Source organism: Aythya fuligula, chromosome 9 (genome assembly GCF_009819795.1).
Source record: "Aythya fuligula isolate bAytFul2 chromosome 9, bAytFul2.pri, whole genome shotgun sequence".
Lineage (NCBI taxonomy): Eukaryota > Metazoa > Chordata > Aves > Anseriformes > Anatidae > Aythya > Aythya fuligula.
The window spans coordinates 11,838,159-11,853,663 of NC_045567.1; the positions used below are offsets into that span (position 1 = coordinate 11,838,159).

Here is a 15,505-nt window from a genome sequence, read left to right on the forward strand (position 1 = left end):
AAGCAAGATGGCGGCGGGGAGCGGGCAGGGGCAGCAGGAGCTGATGGAGGGTGAGAGCCCCCGGCGCGACATGTCGCGACACGGCCGCGGGGCGCCGCTCCACGACCGAGAACCCGCGGTGGGGCTCGGGCAGCCCCCGGGGGTGCAGCCCGGGGCCTCCCCGGCGGGGAGAGGCGGCGGGAGGGGGCTGCGGAGGCGGCCGGGGCGTGAAGGGATCGATAAATACAGGCGGGGGGGGGGAACGGGCCGGGACACGGCTCCGGTAGCGGCAGGGACACCCCTGGGCTCGCCTTTTTTCCCCTTTTGGCAAAGGAAAATTCTCCTTTTTCCCTTTCGCTCCGTGCCCCTGGCGCTGCGGCGCACGGTACCGGCTTGTTTATTGGTTTAATTTTTTATCTAAAAAGGTCTTTTAAGTGTAACGACTCTACTTCCATCTCCGTCACCTTTGGAATTGCACTTCATTGATCTAAGAAATTTCCTTTTTCCTCCAGTCTTCTTCCCAGATTGTTGGTTTTAGGAAGATGTGATGGGAGGAAAAAGTGCACCCAAAATCAAAGTAGAAACAAGGGGTAAGAGGCCTTTTATTTAAGACTAAACCTTTCAATTAGTTAACTTAGGATATCTACTAACTGCCTAGTGGTATTTGTGAGTCCTGGTTGTTTTATCTGCTTGCTGCTGCCTCCCCCCGCCCCGCTGCCAGAAGTAGCCTAATGCTGCTGCTGTCTGTCTCGTGCAGTTGATAAGCGGATCGAATCGGAGGAGTCGGGAGATGAAGAAGGGAAGAAGCAAGCAGTGTGCTTGGTGACGGACCTCAGCCAGCAGAGCCTGAGAGACGAGCAGAATGGCGAGAGCTCCACAGGTACCGTGCCGACCTCAGCGCTCGCTTTGGGAAGCGTCATCCGACGGGGCGTGCGGTCACACGCGTGTGTCAGTCCTCTGTGTCTCTGATAGCTGCACAGGGGTTCTGTCAGCGTTAGCTAATAACGTACATCTGTGCCAGAGAAGACTTCTAAAAAAGGATAATCAAGTGTAAGCGTTGCTAGAGTAAAGCTGCCTTCTTTTATGGATCCCCTGATATTAGACCTTCATTTTTTCCTTCTTTGGCCGCGTATGGAACCATGCTGCTCTTTGAAATCCTTACTGTCAACATGCAATGCAGCTTTTTTCATATTTTCTTGTGTGTGAGAGTTACTGCTTTCTGGAGAGAGATGCTGGAAATGTTCATTAGAAACAAGCAAGAACAGTTCTTCGTAATTCCACTTCAATGCTTGGAGTTTTTAACTTTAAAAATTGCTGGATTTCTTTGGAAGGTAAAGAAGACTATTTCTAGGTAGATTGAAGAAAGCTCTTATTTATTTAATTTTTTGTAAATTAAAAGTGCTAAGGCATCAAAATTGCATCTTTTTGAATTCTCTTGGCTTCAAACTTTCACTGCTCCTTGCATTGGGTAGAAATTTTGACAGGCTTTTCTAAGCCTGTGTGTGTTTGGTGGGAATGCTTGTTTTAGAGTAGCTTGCATAGAATTTGTCAGAGCAAATGAATTTCTGAAGACTCCCTGTGGCAATATTTTCTGGCCTTTTTGTAATGCTAGCTAACAATTGGAGATGTAATAGCTTCCTTTTTGACAAACGTGCTTGTGTATTTGCTGGTCTAAAAATGGAAGGGAAATGATACACTTTTTTTTTTTCAACAAATTTTTGACTGTTTATGTACTACAAATTCCTCCTAATTTAACCTTGTTCCATAGATTTGCTGAGAGCATCTTCCAAACTCGCAAATTCTTACGAGAGTTTGAAATCTCACTTCTTAACTAAATGAATTCCCTCTTAGTTGTTAACAATTCACTGTTAACCATTAAAAAATAAGTAAATTGCCCAACAAACTGGAAGTTGAACAATGGCGTGATGATACGTTGAAAAGGATGAGAGCACATCTCACCAATGGTGAATCCCAAGCACTAGATGGTCACAAGAACCACTCGGATCAGCCTGGCATGGTTTTCCTTTGCACATGTGTCACATTTTGAATATTTATTTAGCTGGCTTCATGTATTTGTCCATGTGAGGTTGTGTTTTCTGTGTTGCTCCCTTGGGAATTGTAATCGTAGAGAAACGACTTCAAGTGACATACTTTTATTCCAAGTGGAGTCAGGAAAAACAACTTCAGATTTGTCCGAATTGTATTGGGTACTCTTTACTCTAATGACTGGATCGGCATTCTGTCTCCTTCCAAACTGTTAGGATCCAGAAAACTTCTTTTAGGGCAGAAACCAAGCAGAGGAATAATATTGGAACGCTCGAGCCAGTTTCTTCAGCCAGCTTTTGAGTTGCTCAGCTAAAAAGCAAAACGAACAGTCCTCCACGTCTTTTGCTGAGGATTGTAAATAGAGCTCAAACAGCTGAAACTTCACTTTTATTGTTTAGCTAATTCTCTGAGGAATAGCGCCTCTGTTGAGACAGCTTCCAACTTAGCTATTTATAATATTTTTCGTGCATATGCACTTAAAAAGTGCAGTTAGGCTTTCAGCTGCTTTAAATGGTTGCAGCGCTGTGGATTTACGTAACTCAGTAGCTGCTGTTCTGGGCTGCGGAACTCGGGCTTCCTGAATGTTGTCGTCTTCCCTACAGCTGCAGAGCTGTCTAGCTTGCAGGCATGAATTTCACAGAAACTTACTTAAGCAACTTCAGTGCCATGTTTCCCCACCCCCCTTGAGAAATCTGCTGCATTAAAAACCGTGGACTGTTTGCATACGTACTGTGTGCATGTGAAATCGCAGTTCGTGTTCTCATCACGACTCTGCTTTGTCCATATGATCAGCACACAGACTGCTGTACGGGAGTATTTCTATACAGTACATAACCTTCCTGGGAGCCAGCCTTATTACAGCAATGTGTATGCCTATTAGTTTTAAGTTGCTTTCATTGCTGTGAAGTTGTTGCATTTCCCCTGTGTGATTTGGTTTTGTGCCATCAGGCTTGTGCACTTCTGGTAGCGCCAGGACAGGCAAGGACTGGTCACTCAAAGTCATATGGCAAAAAGTCCCAGAAGAAGTTCCTTCACTGTGACTTACTGCTTGTACAACTCAATACAGAGGGAATTGTTTGCTTTTTTAAAAAAATGTGATATCTCAAGGAACTGTTGTTCCAAACTTGGGCTGTGTTCCCTCTGGCTGTGAGTTCAGCTAGGCTGCTCGTTTGTCTGGGAGCACTTTGTGCTGGCAGATCTTGCACCCTAGAAATAGGTCAAAGAGATGCAGCTTCGGAAGCAGCTGGGAAGTGTGTCCCTCTCCTCTGCTGAAGTGCATTGCTCCTGGTCTGGAAGAAAAATAAGAAAATGCAGGTGCTGCCCACTGCCAAAATACTGACAGGTGTGTGTATGCGTGTCAGTTTTGGTGGCATTTTGTACCACCACTCAGTGTTACCAAACCTACCAGCTCATTTCACATCCCTGCAATAGAGTTTATGCTCCCTGCTAATTTATGCTGCATACAACGTTAGAAGAAGAGGGACAGAGGATCGTTTTTCAGTCTTAATTTCTGTGGGTTCAGTTAGAACTCTCTTCTGTTTGAATGCTCAGGCGAGAGCCACAGCCAAGTGCAGGAAGGTAAGGCAGGGTGTGAAGCTATTAAAACCTTGGAGTCTGGCAGTATTAAAAACTGCAATGTTTGTACTGTTAATCCTTACAATATCACAGGTAATTCCAAGCATCTTTTGGAAAAATTCATTAAGTACTGAGGATATTTGGCGTTTGCATGGGCATTGTGACCATGCTGGGCTATGAAAGTGTTCCATACTTCTGGGTTATGGAATGAGCTCGCATCCTGTAATGAGGAGTTAATCCAGAGCATTTGGGATTTGGCTAATTAAATATCCTTCTAGTTTTTTGGTAGCACAGACAGAAGCTACACACGTGAAATGGGAAGGGGTTGCTTGTTGTATGTCTGCTTTGCAAAGTCTAATTAGACTTTCTCTGGAGATTGATGCAACCATCACACCATCCTCAACAAATGAGAATCGGGCATGAATTATTCATCGTGAATTTATCCAGTAAACTTCGCTCCCTCTTGTGCTGTGATAGAAGCACAGCAAATGTTGGGCTGTCTTCCAGAGCTACAAAAGCATTTCCCAAGAAAATGTATGCAGTGTGATAAACAGTGTTTGCTAGCATATCAGTGAGTTCATTCAAACAAAAGAAGGGAGATCCGTGCACAAGAGGGCACAACATTGCCATAACCTGGCAGAATTTATGCAAGGAAAGCTGAAGGGTGGGATTGCTGAGATGCTTGGTCATTCTTGGCACCATCACTAAAGAGTTTAGGTGTGCTTAGATTCCTTCTTGGCACTGATGTCTGAGGAGCACAGACACTTTAGAGGGTGTATCTTCAGAGAGATGATGGCCTTAACTGTAAAGAAGAAGAATCCTGCCAAGATCAACCTGAAGCCAGCGTTATTCAGCAGCCACGTAAGCAGGCTGGGCAAGGCACTGTTCTTTCTGTCCTTTGTACTTAGGCTTGAAATTCTGTTGTTATTAAAATTTTGTTTTCATGCCTAGCTGTCGTGATGAGAAGCCAGATAGGTGAAACGTATTTTTAATGCAGCAGAGTGTCTGAACTATGCACGTGTTCCCTCTGCAGAGAGTGTTTGCTCCCTCTGTCTCTCTGGATGTTAGCTGTTGTCATCTTGCCTTTTGCCATCAGGTAGCAGAACTTTATAATGTGTCTGCTTCTGCTGCAGGAGAAGCGGAGACACCAGTGGACATGGAGACAATTAACCTGGATCCAGAAGCTGAGGTAAAGGCAGATTTTTGTCCTTATGGGTTTTACACAGAGGGAAGAAAAGGATAGCAAAGGCACGTGTCGACACCTGGTTATGAGCTCCGGTTCTTCTGAAGGTGCTGGCTGTTCTGTCTTCCCCAGAATTGATTCAGGGCCTTTAGACTAGAAGTAGAGGTGTATTATTCTTGATCAAAATCCAAAACCTCTTGTGGGTCACTTGGAATTTTGCAATAAACATGGAGATGCTGAAGGTGGGGCTATGCTGCGAGTGTCATTGATGGGGTACGAGCTTTTGTGAGAATCTTAAACGAAGTGGTTGTTGCAGTCAGACCTGTGATTTGTAAGAGACGGCGACTCAACTGGCCTTGTGCCTGGGCATAGGCAGCCTCCTGAGCCTGTGCACTGGAGAATTTGAGCATGGGCGATGGAGGTCTCTGTTTGACCTGGAAAACCAGAGCATCTGGGGCTGAGCAGCATAGATGGGAAGTGCTTTAGCTGTTTGCTAGTGCCGAGTTCTGTTCACAGAACCACCAGGTTGTTTGAACTACCAGTGGTTCTTAGTCACCTGAGGCCTGGAACTGGAAATAGCGAGGTGTGTTCCAGTTACACCCTAGCAAAGTGCGTAGGAGAATTTTGTGCAGTACTTTATTCAAGCCAGACAACAGAATTTGTCTTTCTTGGTACGTTCCAAATTTACTGGAGGGAAAAAAGAAATCCCCTACTGGTGAAACAAAGCAGAGGCTCAGGAAAGGGCTGTTGCACTTTCCCAGATACTGCCTTTGCAGCTGATAAGCTTAGGCCCCATACTTCACCTTTGGTGGAAATATCATCTTCCAAAACAAATTTTCACAAGCCCTTTAAAGGGAAGTTTTTATGAGCCATGAATTTTGTAAGTCTACAATTTTGCTTACAGCAAAGTACCAGGTTAGTCTTGAAGAGTGTTCTGAAACACTTGCTGAATCCTTCTGACCTCCATTTCTCTTTCAGGATGTGGACCTGAATCATTTCCGAATTGGAAAAATTGAAGGATTTGAGGTGCTCAAGAAAGTGAAGGTAATGGTCCTAAGGAATAGAGAATGTCTCTTGGAGCTGGACGTTTTGCACGTCTGATCCATTAGAGAACAAACATGGAGTCTCTCTTTGGCTGAGATCCTGATGAGTTCACCTTATGCTTGACCCATTTGTCAAGTAGGAATAAAAAATGCTGGGGATTTGCAAGTTGGTTTTGGAAATTAAAGAGAGAGAACACATCAGGGTTAATTCTAAGAGATACATTTTGTACTTGCACAGGCTTAACATACATGTAGAATATTCTAGACTGGAAAGGACCTCTGGAAGTCCCTAGTAACTGCTCAAAGCAGGTCCAGTTAGAGCATGTTGCTCAAGGCCTTGTCCAGTTGAGCTCTTGAATATTTCCAAGATGACATTACAATTACACAGTCTCTCTGGGGCCCTGTGCTGGTGTCCGACCATCTTCATGGTAAAAAGCTTTCCTTTCATAGTGTTGGAAGAAAACAGGAAAAATTCTATTAAAAACAAAACAGAAACAAATAATCCACAAAACTTTATGGATAACCCAAAAAACTCACCCTCTGTATGCCAAGAGGCATTACACGCTGTCATTTGTATCTATCAATCTGATTGTTTTTAAACTTTTCTTCAACTGTTAGACTCTCTGTCTGCGTCAGAACCTGGTTAAGCGCATTGAGAACCTGGAGCAATTGCAGACCTTGCGGGAGCTGGATCTCTACGACAATCAGATTCGGAAGATTGAGAACCTGGAGGCTCTAACAGAACTTGAGTGAGTCACAGGGAATCACCGGCGTTAGCCTGAGGGTGTTATGCCACTCAGTGAGCTCCACGTGCTGTACTTATTCCAGTCTTTACCACTCAGGCCTTTCTCGTAGTTCATTTGGGTGCTCTGTGAAGGATGAGGTCTGTTCTCCCTTGGTGTTTAACCTGTGGGGTAAAATAATTTCGTCATCCTGGAGCTCAACAGGGACAGTCAGCTGGATGTGAAATGCATGCTGTGTAAGACAGTAAGAACGACAGGTGGTTGCAGCTTCTCTCCGGGTACAGGAGCACTCGGGCATCCCTTGGTATTGCCGGTGAGAGCTCCGTGCAGCAGGCTGACCTTCCTGTGGGAAATGACAAGAGACTTGATGTTTTGTGGGGGACATGGGGAAGGAGTAGTGCTCCTCCTAGCTTCTGGCACTGGTCCTTGATCACGAAACTGTTTCCACTGGGGTTGAGGAGGAGTGACCTACTTCCTGCAGTTGCAACTGCTTCATGCTTAGGGGAGGCCCTGGCCTTGTCCGCAGAGAGGCCGATCTTTTAGGGCCGTGCATTTCCTACAGGCTGTGCAGTACTGAAGGTTGGCTGAGAGCGGCAGATCCACAACTGGGCAAAAAATAAGGTCTATCCTTTGCGTGTTACATATGTATTTTTTCCCCTGTTATGCTATGGAAGTATTTTGAAAGTTATATTTATTTCTGAATAAAGAAACACCGCTTGTGACTCAGGGCCTAGCAAAGTGCTTCTGTAGGTAGCGAGGTTCAGCACCGATTTACAAATGTCCCTTCTGGAATCGTTTGTGCCTCCTGGACTGAAGAGACCTTTGTTTTGTTTTACCTCAGGATCCTGGACATCTCGTTTAATGTTCTGCGACACATTGAAGGACTAGATCGGCTTACCCAACTTAAAAAACTCTTCCTTGTCAACAACAAAATTGCCAAAATTGAGAATTTGAGCCACTTGCAGCTGTTGCAGATGTTAGAGTTGGGATCCAATCGAATCCGGGTAGGTTTGCTGTACAGGATGTTAGCTGAAGAGTTTTGAGCATTTTGACTTGGGCTTAGCCCTTTTCGAAAGTGCAATGCACTGACTTTTACTTGCAATTTTGCTGTTTTTATTGTTCTGGTCATTTAATGTGTAGTTGCTTGTTTGCTGCGCCTGCTGAATTCTTTAATCATGTATGCATGTAGCGCCTGGCTACTAAACTACTATTGATGAATCTCTCTTTAATGCATCCCCTGTGTGTGGCCTCTTGCAGATGACAGTTTCCTCTTGACAGAGAGCCAAGCCTATCAAAACCAGCAGTTACTGCTTTCTCTTACCTTCCTAGAGGCTGGCACTATGGAGTTCAAATGTAATTGTAGTTTCAGATTCGTATGTATAATTGATAATTCTGTCAGTCTCCCTCAGGAAAAAGATCTTTCTTGACTTTACTCTGAAGTGCCTCAAAAAACTGATACTCCACTGCTGAGTGCTTTGTCTTATGGTTCAGTTAGTGACCTCTCCAACTCTGCTGATTTAAAGTCTGTGCCACTTAAAGGGAAGCAGTTCTGAGTAGTCTTTGCTCTCCATAAGGCACGCTTTCCTGCATCTTGCCCAGTTCATAAGAGAATTGGTGAAACAGGCAACACACGAGACTTACAATGTGCAAAGTAAACAAATTCTTTAGAAACTTCTTTAATTATGTATACTTTAGAAAATAATGGTTACAAATGAGCATTTTTCCAATCTGAAAATTATGTAAGCTGACACTCCCCAGTTACAGTCACTGAAAAACTATTTGTTATGCTGAAGGAGCAGATGAAGAAAATACCTGTTTGTCCTCTACATCGCAGCCGCTGTGGAAGCACGCTTAACTTTGTAGGAAGGAAGGAAACATAAGCTGTTATAAACAGCCTTTTAAGGCAGAAATGTTTGCTGCTTTTATGAACTGGAAAAAAAATCATTTTTCCCCTAAAGCTAAACTGGACTGACTTTTCTATCTAAGAAGTTATTAGTTTGGAAACTAAATTACTTATGGGAATAAATCCCGAGTGGGAGAACATCAGCCAAATAAACAACTAGGAACCTTACAGCTTGCATAGGCTGGGGAACGTGACCTAGAGGGATGCAGTTTCTGTATTCAGAAATGTAATAGGCTAAGCACACTTATTCTTTCATTTCAAAAGCTGGGTTAAAACTGTTACATTCCGTATCTGAACATCATTACCTTGTGTGGAAAAGAAAATCCAGCTAGATTTCTGTATGGACACTGAGGTGGTATATCGCCACCAGTGTTATCAAGCCTAAAATTATATTTTAAAGAGCAACATTGCATTTATTTTACATGTATTTTTGCAGCACTGAGGCTGTACATGTTTAAAAAAAAAAAAAAAGTTATCCCACTGTATGGGTAACACAGCTAAATTATTTTTAGCATTTATGTGTTAATTCTGTTCTGGCTTCTTCAGGCAGCACTGCTCTGTGCTTCTGGCTGCTTTACTGGAGTGAGAAACCCAGTAATGTCTAGGGTAGGCATGAAAAAAACGTCTCGTTATTTGAGGATGCCTAGAACTCTTTTGATAGTTTCCTGCCAGCAGGATAGCTTGGCTCCATGGTGGGCATATCCTTAACTCCGTAGTACAAAATCCTATGGGCTGTCTGTTCAGGCAGCCTTCTTGGTTCTGGGGTGCCTGGTAAGTTCATACCCTGCACATGAAAGCTCCTGCAGTAATGCTGGCGTAGTTGTTTTGCTGCAAAACTCTAACCTCTTGGTGCACACTTACCCTGGAGTCTGTCATGACTTATTAAGCACTCATAGCTCTGTCCTTTTTATGTGAATGGTGAGGAAACATAATTTTATGCCTGAGCTAATGCACTTTCATGCTTTTCTTTCCAAAGTTGGACTGAGGCAACTACGAGGCAAGCACTTTATTTGTTCCCAAGTTTTTTTTCCTCATGCCCATCTGTTTCATACTCTCACTTCAGCGTGGCTTTTTTATAGCTTTTAAATAGCTTTTTTTTTTTTTTCTGATTATTTCTTCTCAATACCCTCAGAATCACAAGTATTTCCTCTTCAGGGCTGGGGGAGCTACCAATGAGAAAAAAATCTATTATTTTCTTGCAAGGCCAAAGCAGGGGTAAGTCCACAGGCTAGAAGGAGGGTGAGTCCATATATGAGCTGATAAAACAACTTACATTGAATCTGTTGGCAATTCTGGGATAGAGGTTGAAAAGCTTTCCTTTCCAGAGCTTACCTGTAATGCGTTGTGTGCACTTGTCCCTCTTCCTCTGCCTTCCCTTGCCCAGAAGCGTGCGCACGCAGAAAACTATGGGGTGCTAGGGCTTGGTGTCCTGTCACACCAGCACTGTTAGTCTCTGGAATCGCCAGGCAAGGAGGATGGAGAAAAGCTGAGGTGTCACAAGATATTTAACCACAGATGCACAGCTGTGTGTATATCTATATTCATGTTGCTGCTTTTCTGTGAGCTGAAATCTGTTTTTAAAATTCCCATCTTTTTAACAGCACCTATTTTCTTTTTTTTTTTTTTTTTCTGGCTGTCCCCTGGGGGGAAAAAAAAAGCATTTTATTTCCTTTTTACAGGAGCCTTTTCTAAATCCATCCTTCTCCCCTTTTCTTGCCATGTCTGTTTTTTTCTCTTTTCTTCATGCTTTCTGGTGCCCCTTCCTTTGTAAACAAAGAATGGTTCGTTTTGATGCCTCACAGAGGTCTTTTCTCCCACGGACAGCTGAGCTTGGGACTTGAATTTGTGCAGTGTATATGTTCTGTCAGTAGCGTGTGTATTTAGCAGGCATATATCGCTTAACTTGGTACCTGTATGTTCTGCCTGTAGCATGAATATGTAGCCTGTAGTTAAATGTATTAACACCTTGTGTCATCCGTATCTGGATACGCCCATCAGACAGTTAACCTTGCTTATGACAGAGAAACTGATACGTGGAGCAGCTTGGCTCCGACTGCTTTAATCCTGGATGGTCAGGACTAAATTTGGGAATTACACTTTCTGTTCCCAGAGTCCTTCCATTCACCAGTGACAGCTACTCTCGCCTCTCCAATGAGTATCTGTGCCCTGGAAACACCTCATGCCCAGGGAATGTCCCTTTCAGTGCTCCTTGTGCCTGTTCGTTCTCTTCTCTGGCCGGGACGGTGCTGGCAACAGGACAAAGTGATGTGACAGGGATGTGACCCCTGCTGAAAGTCAGCAAACAGTAACGCTGCGAGCCAGCTGTCACAGGCTGAGGCTCGCTGTCACTGTGCTTATCCTGCTCGTTGAGGGAGGCTCGACCTTGTGCACAGTTTGTGTTTGGAACCGGCAGGCTTGTCTTGCAGCGGAGTGCAGCTGCACGGGTTGAGGCTGTACAACGCCAGCTGCATCTCCAGGCTGCAGTTTGGCATCCCAGCAATGCTGTCTCCCTTGGTCATTTTGCAGGCCATCGAAAACATTGATGCCTTGACTAACCTCGACAGTCTGTTCCTTGGAAAGAATAAAATCAGCAAGCTCCAGAACTTGGATGCACTGACGAACTTGACTGTGCTCAGCATACAGGTACTGATTCTGCTCCGTGTCGTTACGTGTTGAACACCCCTGTTCCGTGAACAACCTCATAACTTACAGTAAGCTCTGCGGAATCAGTGGGTCTCTGGTGCCTGGGTCAAACTGTTTTATTGGAATGGAGTGAGAGATTTTGTGCCGTCTTTTCTTATCCTTTGGTACTAGATGAGATTGACATTGCTAAAATGATAAAATATTTTCCTGAGAGAGGACAGGAAATGAATGCTATCCCCCAATCCCTTCCTGAGGTACTGCAGAGTAACATCAAGTGAGTTATGCCAGGGACGTGCACGTAGTGGCAGTGGCTCAGTGTCGCTGCCTTCTGCCTGAAGAGAGGGGAAATGTGAATAAGCTTGTGCTAAATGAAATGTGCCCTTAATGAGCTAGGGGAATGTCCCAGCCTTTTCTAGAGGGTGGGATAAATACATGACAAAGTGAGTACACCCTGGTATCTCTTACAATTATTTCTAATAAGTGTTACTTGCTATGTGTTGCAGTACCTGTTGGTATCTCATTTTATAGGATTTACAGAGCTGTATATAGCAGTGTGTATCGTGACTAGTCATACAACTTCCTTTAGGACCATTCCATTAAAAAGACCTACAGAATGAATGCTATCAATGCATAGACTTGTCTCTAAATAGACCAAGTAGAAAATTTTCAGGCTACAACTTCTGATAGGAATGTCAGGATCTGACTCTACTGAACTTGGAGACTCTGGCTCTTCTGGAACTTCCTTGAGCACAGTGGCAGAGAGATCCAACAAACTGAGCACACAGGATCAATGGGAAGCCAAGTGGACTATTTTCCCTTCCCATCCATGCCTTAGAAAAATACTTTTCCTCCAGTGACTCTCTTATATTTTATGTTTTTTTGAGTGAACTTTAACTGCTATTACACTTTCAGAGTAACCGTCTGACCAAGATCGAGGGGCTGCAGAGCTTGGTGAATTTGCGTGAGTTGTACCTCAGCAACAATGGCATCGAAGTCATCGAGGGACTGGAGAACAATGTGAGCAGACCTAAAGCACGTCTGAACTGTTGCCCTTTAGGGAGCTTTTGTTCCTCAGCTTCCCCAGTCACACGTGGGGTCCTCAGTGCCTTGAAAAGACCAGGAAGGTCCAAGTATTAGTTATCTTAAACAATTTTACATTTATGAAGCTCCTCCAGATGTTCTGGAGCAGATTTTTTTTGTGACAGGGAGGTGGCTGTTGGGAAGTTCGAGGCATGTGGTTAGTGGAGCAGCTTGGTGGGTCTTTAGCTGTGGAAAGACTTGCTAGCCACTGCTGGCTGTCCCTGTAGCCTTTTGACAGCCATCTGTAGATAACTGAGTCCTTTTCGATAGGACAAGTGGAGCTGGAAGTGAAAGGGGCAAGCCATGGCATGTGGCTTGCCATTGTTTCTAGATTTCTGGGCAGGACTGATTTCACGGGTGCGTGTAGCATTTGCATTCTCACCCAACAGCAGGTGGCACTGCAGGAGAGAAGAGAAATCTGGAACTTGGTTGATTGTGTGCAAGGCAGAAAAAAACTTTCTCTAAAACTGTTGAGTTTCCTGCTGCAAAATGTTTCTTCAGCTCTACTGCTCAAGAGGATGCTTCTGATCCAATTTTTAATGGATTTCTCTTAACGTGCTATGAGGAAAGCTTACTTTTTAGGTGCCCTTGGCAATTGTCATTCAGGCAGTAGTTGCTTTCATTTTTGCCTCATGGCTTCTGGAAGGTCAGTAACTCGGCTTAATTAAAACAGTCTGTCTTGCTATTGTGTAGACAGTGAGAGTACTTGTCGTGCTGCCTTTAAACAGCTGGCAGTAACACAGCATTGCTTCTCACGATTTTCAACTCTGGCCTGACAAAGTAAGACAGAAAAGATGAAAGGAAATCCAGTGTAATGTGTTTTTGTTTTGTTTGTGTAGAACAAACTCACAATGCTGGACATTGCATCTAATAGAATCAAGAAGATTGAGAATATCAGTCACCTAACGGAGCTGCAGGAGTTTTGGGTAAGTGCAGGTAGAACTGTTCCCTGAAACATCTGTACATGGTGAGAGAGACCCCTCTGATGGGGAGCAGCAGGAGGGTGGTGTCAGTCTTGGGCAGCTGTTGTGAGCGCTTTTTCTGGTGAATATCTTTAAGATTTTGACAGGCTGTGTAGATGGAGCATAATGGTTCCCCCTGAGGAAAGAGTTAAGCCTAATGTGATTTTTGCGGGGCTCTGATTAGTGGTAGCAAGCCTATCTCTACCTAGGAAACAGGCCCTGCCTTCATGGTTGTGGTGGTTATGAAACAGCCCTAGTGTGTCCTATTTCTGCAGATCTCATCTTTCTTTAAGTCAGCATGACTGTGTAATGAGAGAAGCTGATACTGGCTCACGACTGCACTGGAACACAGTGTCGGTTTAGAGCAGACTTGGTATGTTCTTGTTGTTATAAATATAAAGCAAATGAAACAGTCTCTGGTTTACTTCCATTCCTAGGAGGCAGGTAACTGTTAGGGTTGCTTTTGTTATCTGTGGTATCCTGAGTAGTGAAGCCCTTTGCCATCCATGAGGCTGGTGAGGATACATGTGGAGACTCCCCACCTGGAATATTGGTACTCTGACATCTTTCGGTAGCTGTGTACAAATCTGCAGAAGGAAGAGCTACTTTAATCTGAGGTCTTAACTATAAAACCATCTTTGTCAGGATCACTGGCAGTCCCGATGATGAAGCAGTTTGCTGTCACTGCAATAAACGGAGAGAGGCAGCTGTAGAAAATAGAGCTGCTTACCACACAGCAAACAGGGAGCACAAAGTTTCCAGTTTACTGTGAATGCCTGACGTGAGGAAGAGCAGTTATTGAGGGAGGACATTGTTTTTTATTTTTTTTAAAGGTGGTGTTTTTGTAGTAACTGCCTATGTATCCAAAACCAAAGCATGGCTGTAGCCTCTAGGCTGGGCAGCATGTGGCCACTGTGCATGCTTTGCTTCCTGGACAGACAGTTGAAGCATTCATCCCCTTGCGTGGGAATTCCTATCCAGTGCAAACAGTGAGGCAGCTCCTGTACTGACAGGAGGAGAAGCCGAATCAGAGAGTTTGGTGCTTTCTTTGGAGCACAGAAGTAGTTTTTGTAAGAAAACGAGGAGGTAAGGGGAAGAGGAAAATGTCACTTTGCATCAGTTTGGAGCCTTCTCTTCCCACCCAAGAAGTCATGGAAGTAAAGATAGATACCACAATGAAAGAAAACCTTGACATGAAGGTTTCCAATCCTTAAATGAACAAATATGGACTGGAATAATACATAAAGGAATAATACATAAAGAGTTGGTCCTAGTGCTTTGCTGGCTCTTTTCCATCAAAACCAGTCAGACTAGACATGTTATCTGTAGAGTGAGTGGAGCAGGTGACCTGCGACCTAAGACTGTGTAAGGAAGTTGGTGCTGGTTAGCAAGGCTTGGAGTGAGAGAGAATGCAGGGGGAGAAGGGATGTGTAGGCAGGGACTTCTTACCTATACTTGAAGGTTGCACTGCCACTGGGTGGTACTCCTCTTGAGCAGCAATGGTTTGGTTAGGTTCCTGCTAATCAGGCTTCGAATGAAGTATTTGTTTGTGTGAGTGTGCTCTTCTGTGCTCTGCAGATGAACGATAACCTTGTTGAGAGCTGGAGTGACCTGGATGAGCTGAAAGGGGCGAAGAACTTGGAAACTGTTTATTTGGAGCGAAACCCTTTGCAGAACGATCCCCAGTACCGGCGCAAAATCATGTTGGCCCTCCCGTCTGTCCGGCAGATTGATGCCACGTTTGTTCGATTCTGAACCTCCTGCTGCCCTCTCTCCCCTGCCCTCCTTGGAGAAATGTCCCAGTTGGGTTTTTTATCCACTTACCACTCCCCAGGTCTTCAGTACGCTGACACTCACAGTGCAAATGGTCAATAAAAAACACTGAATACCAGATCTTGTGTACAATGCACTCATTGTTTTTGAAATGTTGTTATTATTATTATTAAATCTTAACACAAGAGACTTCCTTGTGCTTGTGTCTGTTATTTATATGGGAGGCTTTGGCAGTGACTGTTTGCCACAGACGGGAGCATTTCTACGTGGAGCCATTTGCTGACTTCTGTTGACTCTGTGACACCTTCAGATCAGTGATGTCCTTGAAAACATCACTGTTCCAGATCCAGACTCAAAGGAGGTTTGTAAAAATATGGAAAGACAGTGACAATGTTAACGTGGGGAAGAATCTGATAAAAATGCTCATACAGGTCATCAGATCAGAGTGCTAAATATCTGTATGTAAGACTCTGTGGAGTGTGTGTGTGTGTGGGGCACATTTTTTTAGCAATTAATTTTCTGAAGCACAGTTATGACTGAGGGAAGAGTCTGGGCTTTGGAAAGTTTGAGGATAT

At 44.2% G+C, this 15,505-nt stretch overlaps 1 protein-coding gene across 2 annotated transcripts; it reads left to right on the forward strand.

Annotated features, from left to right (window-relative positions):
- Positions 1-7: 7 nt before the first annotated feature.
- On the forward strand, positions 8-15,119 carry PPP1R7 (protein phosphatase 1 regulatory subunit 7). 2 transcript variants are annotated; one of them, XM_032193399.1, is made up of 11 exons: positions 20-50; positions 492-569; positions 737-859; positions 4,734-4,789; positions 5,762-5,827; positions 6,445-6,575; positions 7,411-7,573; positions 10,999-11,115; positions 12,028-12,132; positions 13,035-13,121; positions 14,736-15,119. In XM_032193399.1, the coding sequence occupies exons 2-11, from the start codon at positions 527-529 to the stop codon at positions 14,910-14,912; spliced, it is 1,068 nt and encodes a 355-aa protein (XP_032049290.1). In that variant the 5' UTR covers positions 20-50; positions 492-526; the 3' UTR covers positions 14,913-15,119. The 2 variants fall into 2 exon arrangements, with proteins under 2 accessions (XP_032049291.1, XP_032049290.1); XM_032193400.1 differs by lacking the exon at positions 492-569 and having other exon boundaries at positions 8-50.
- Positions 15,120-15,505: the final 386 nt, after the last annotated feature.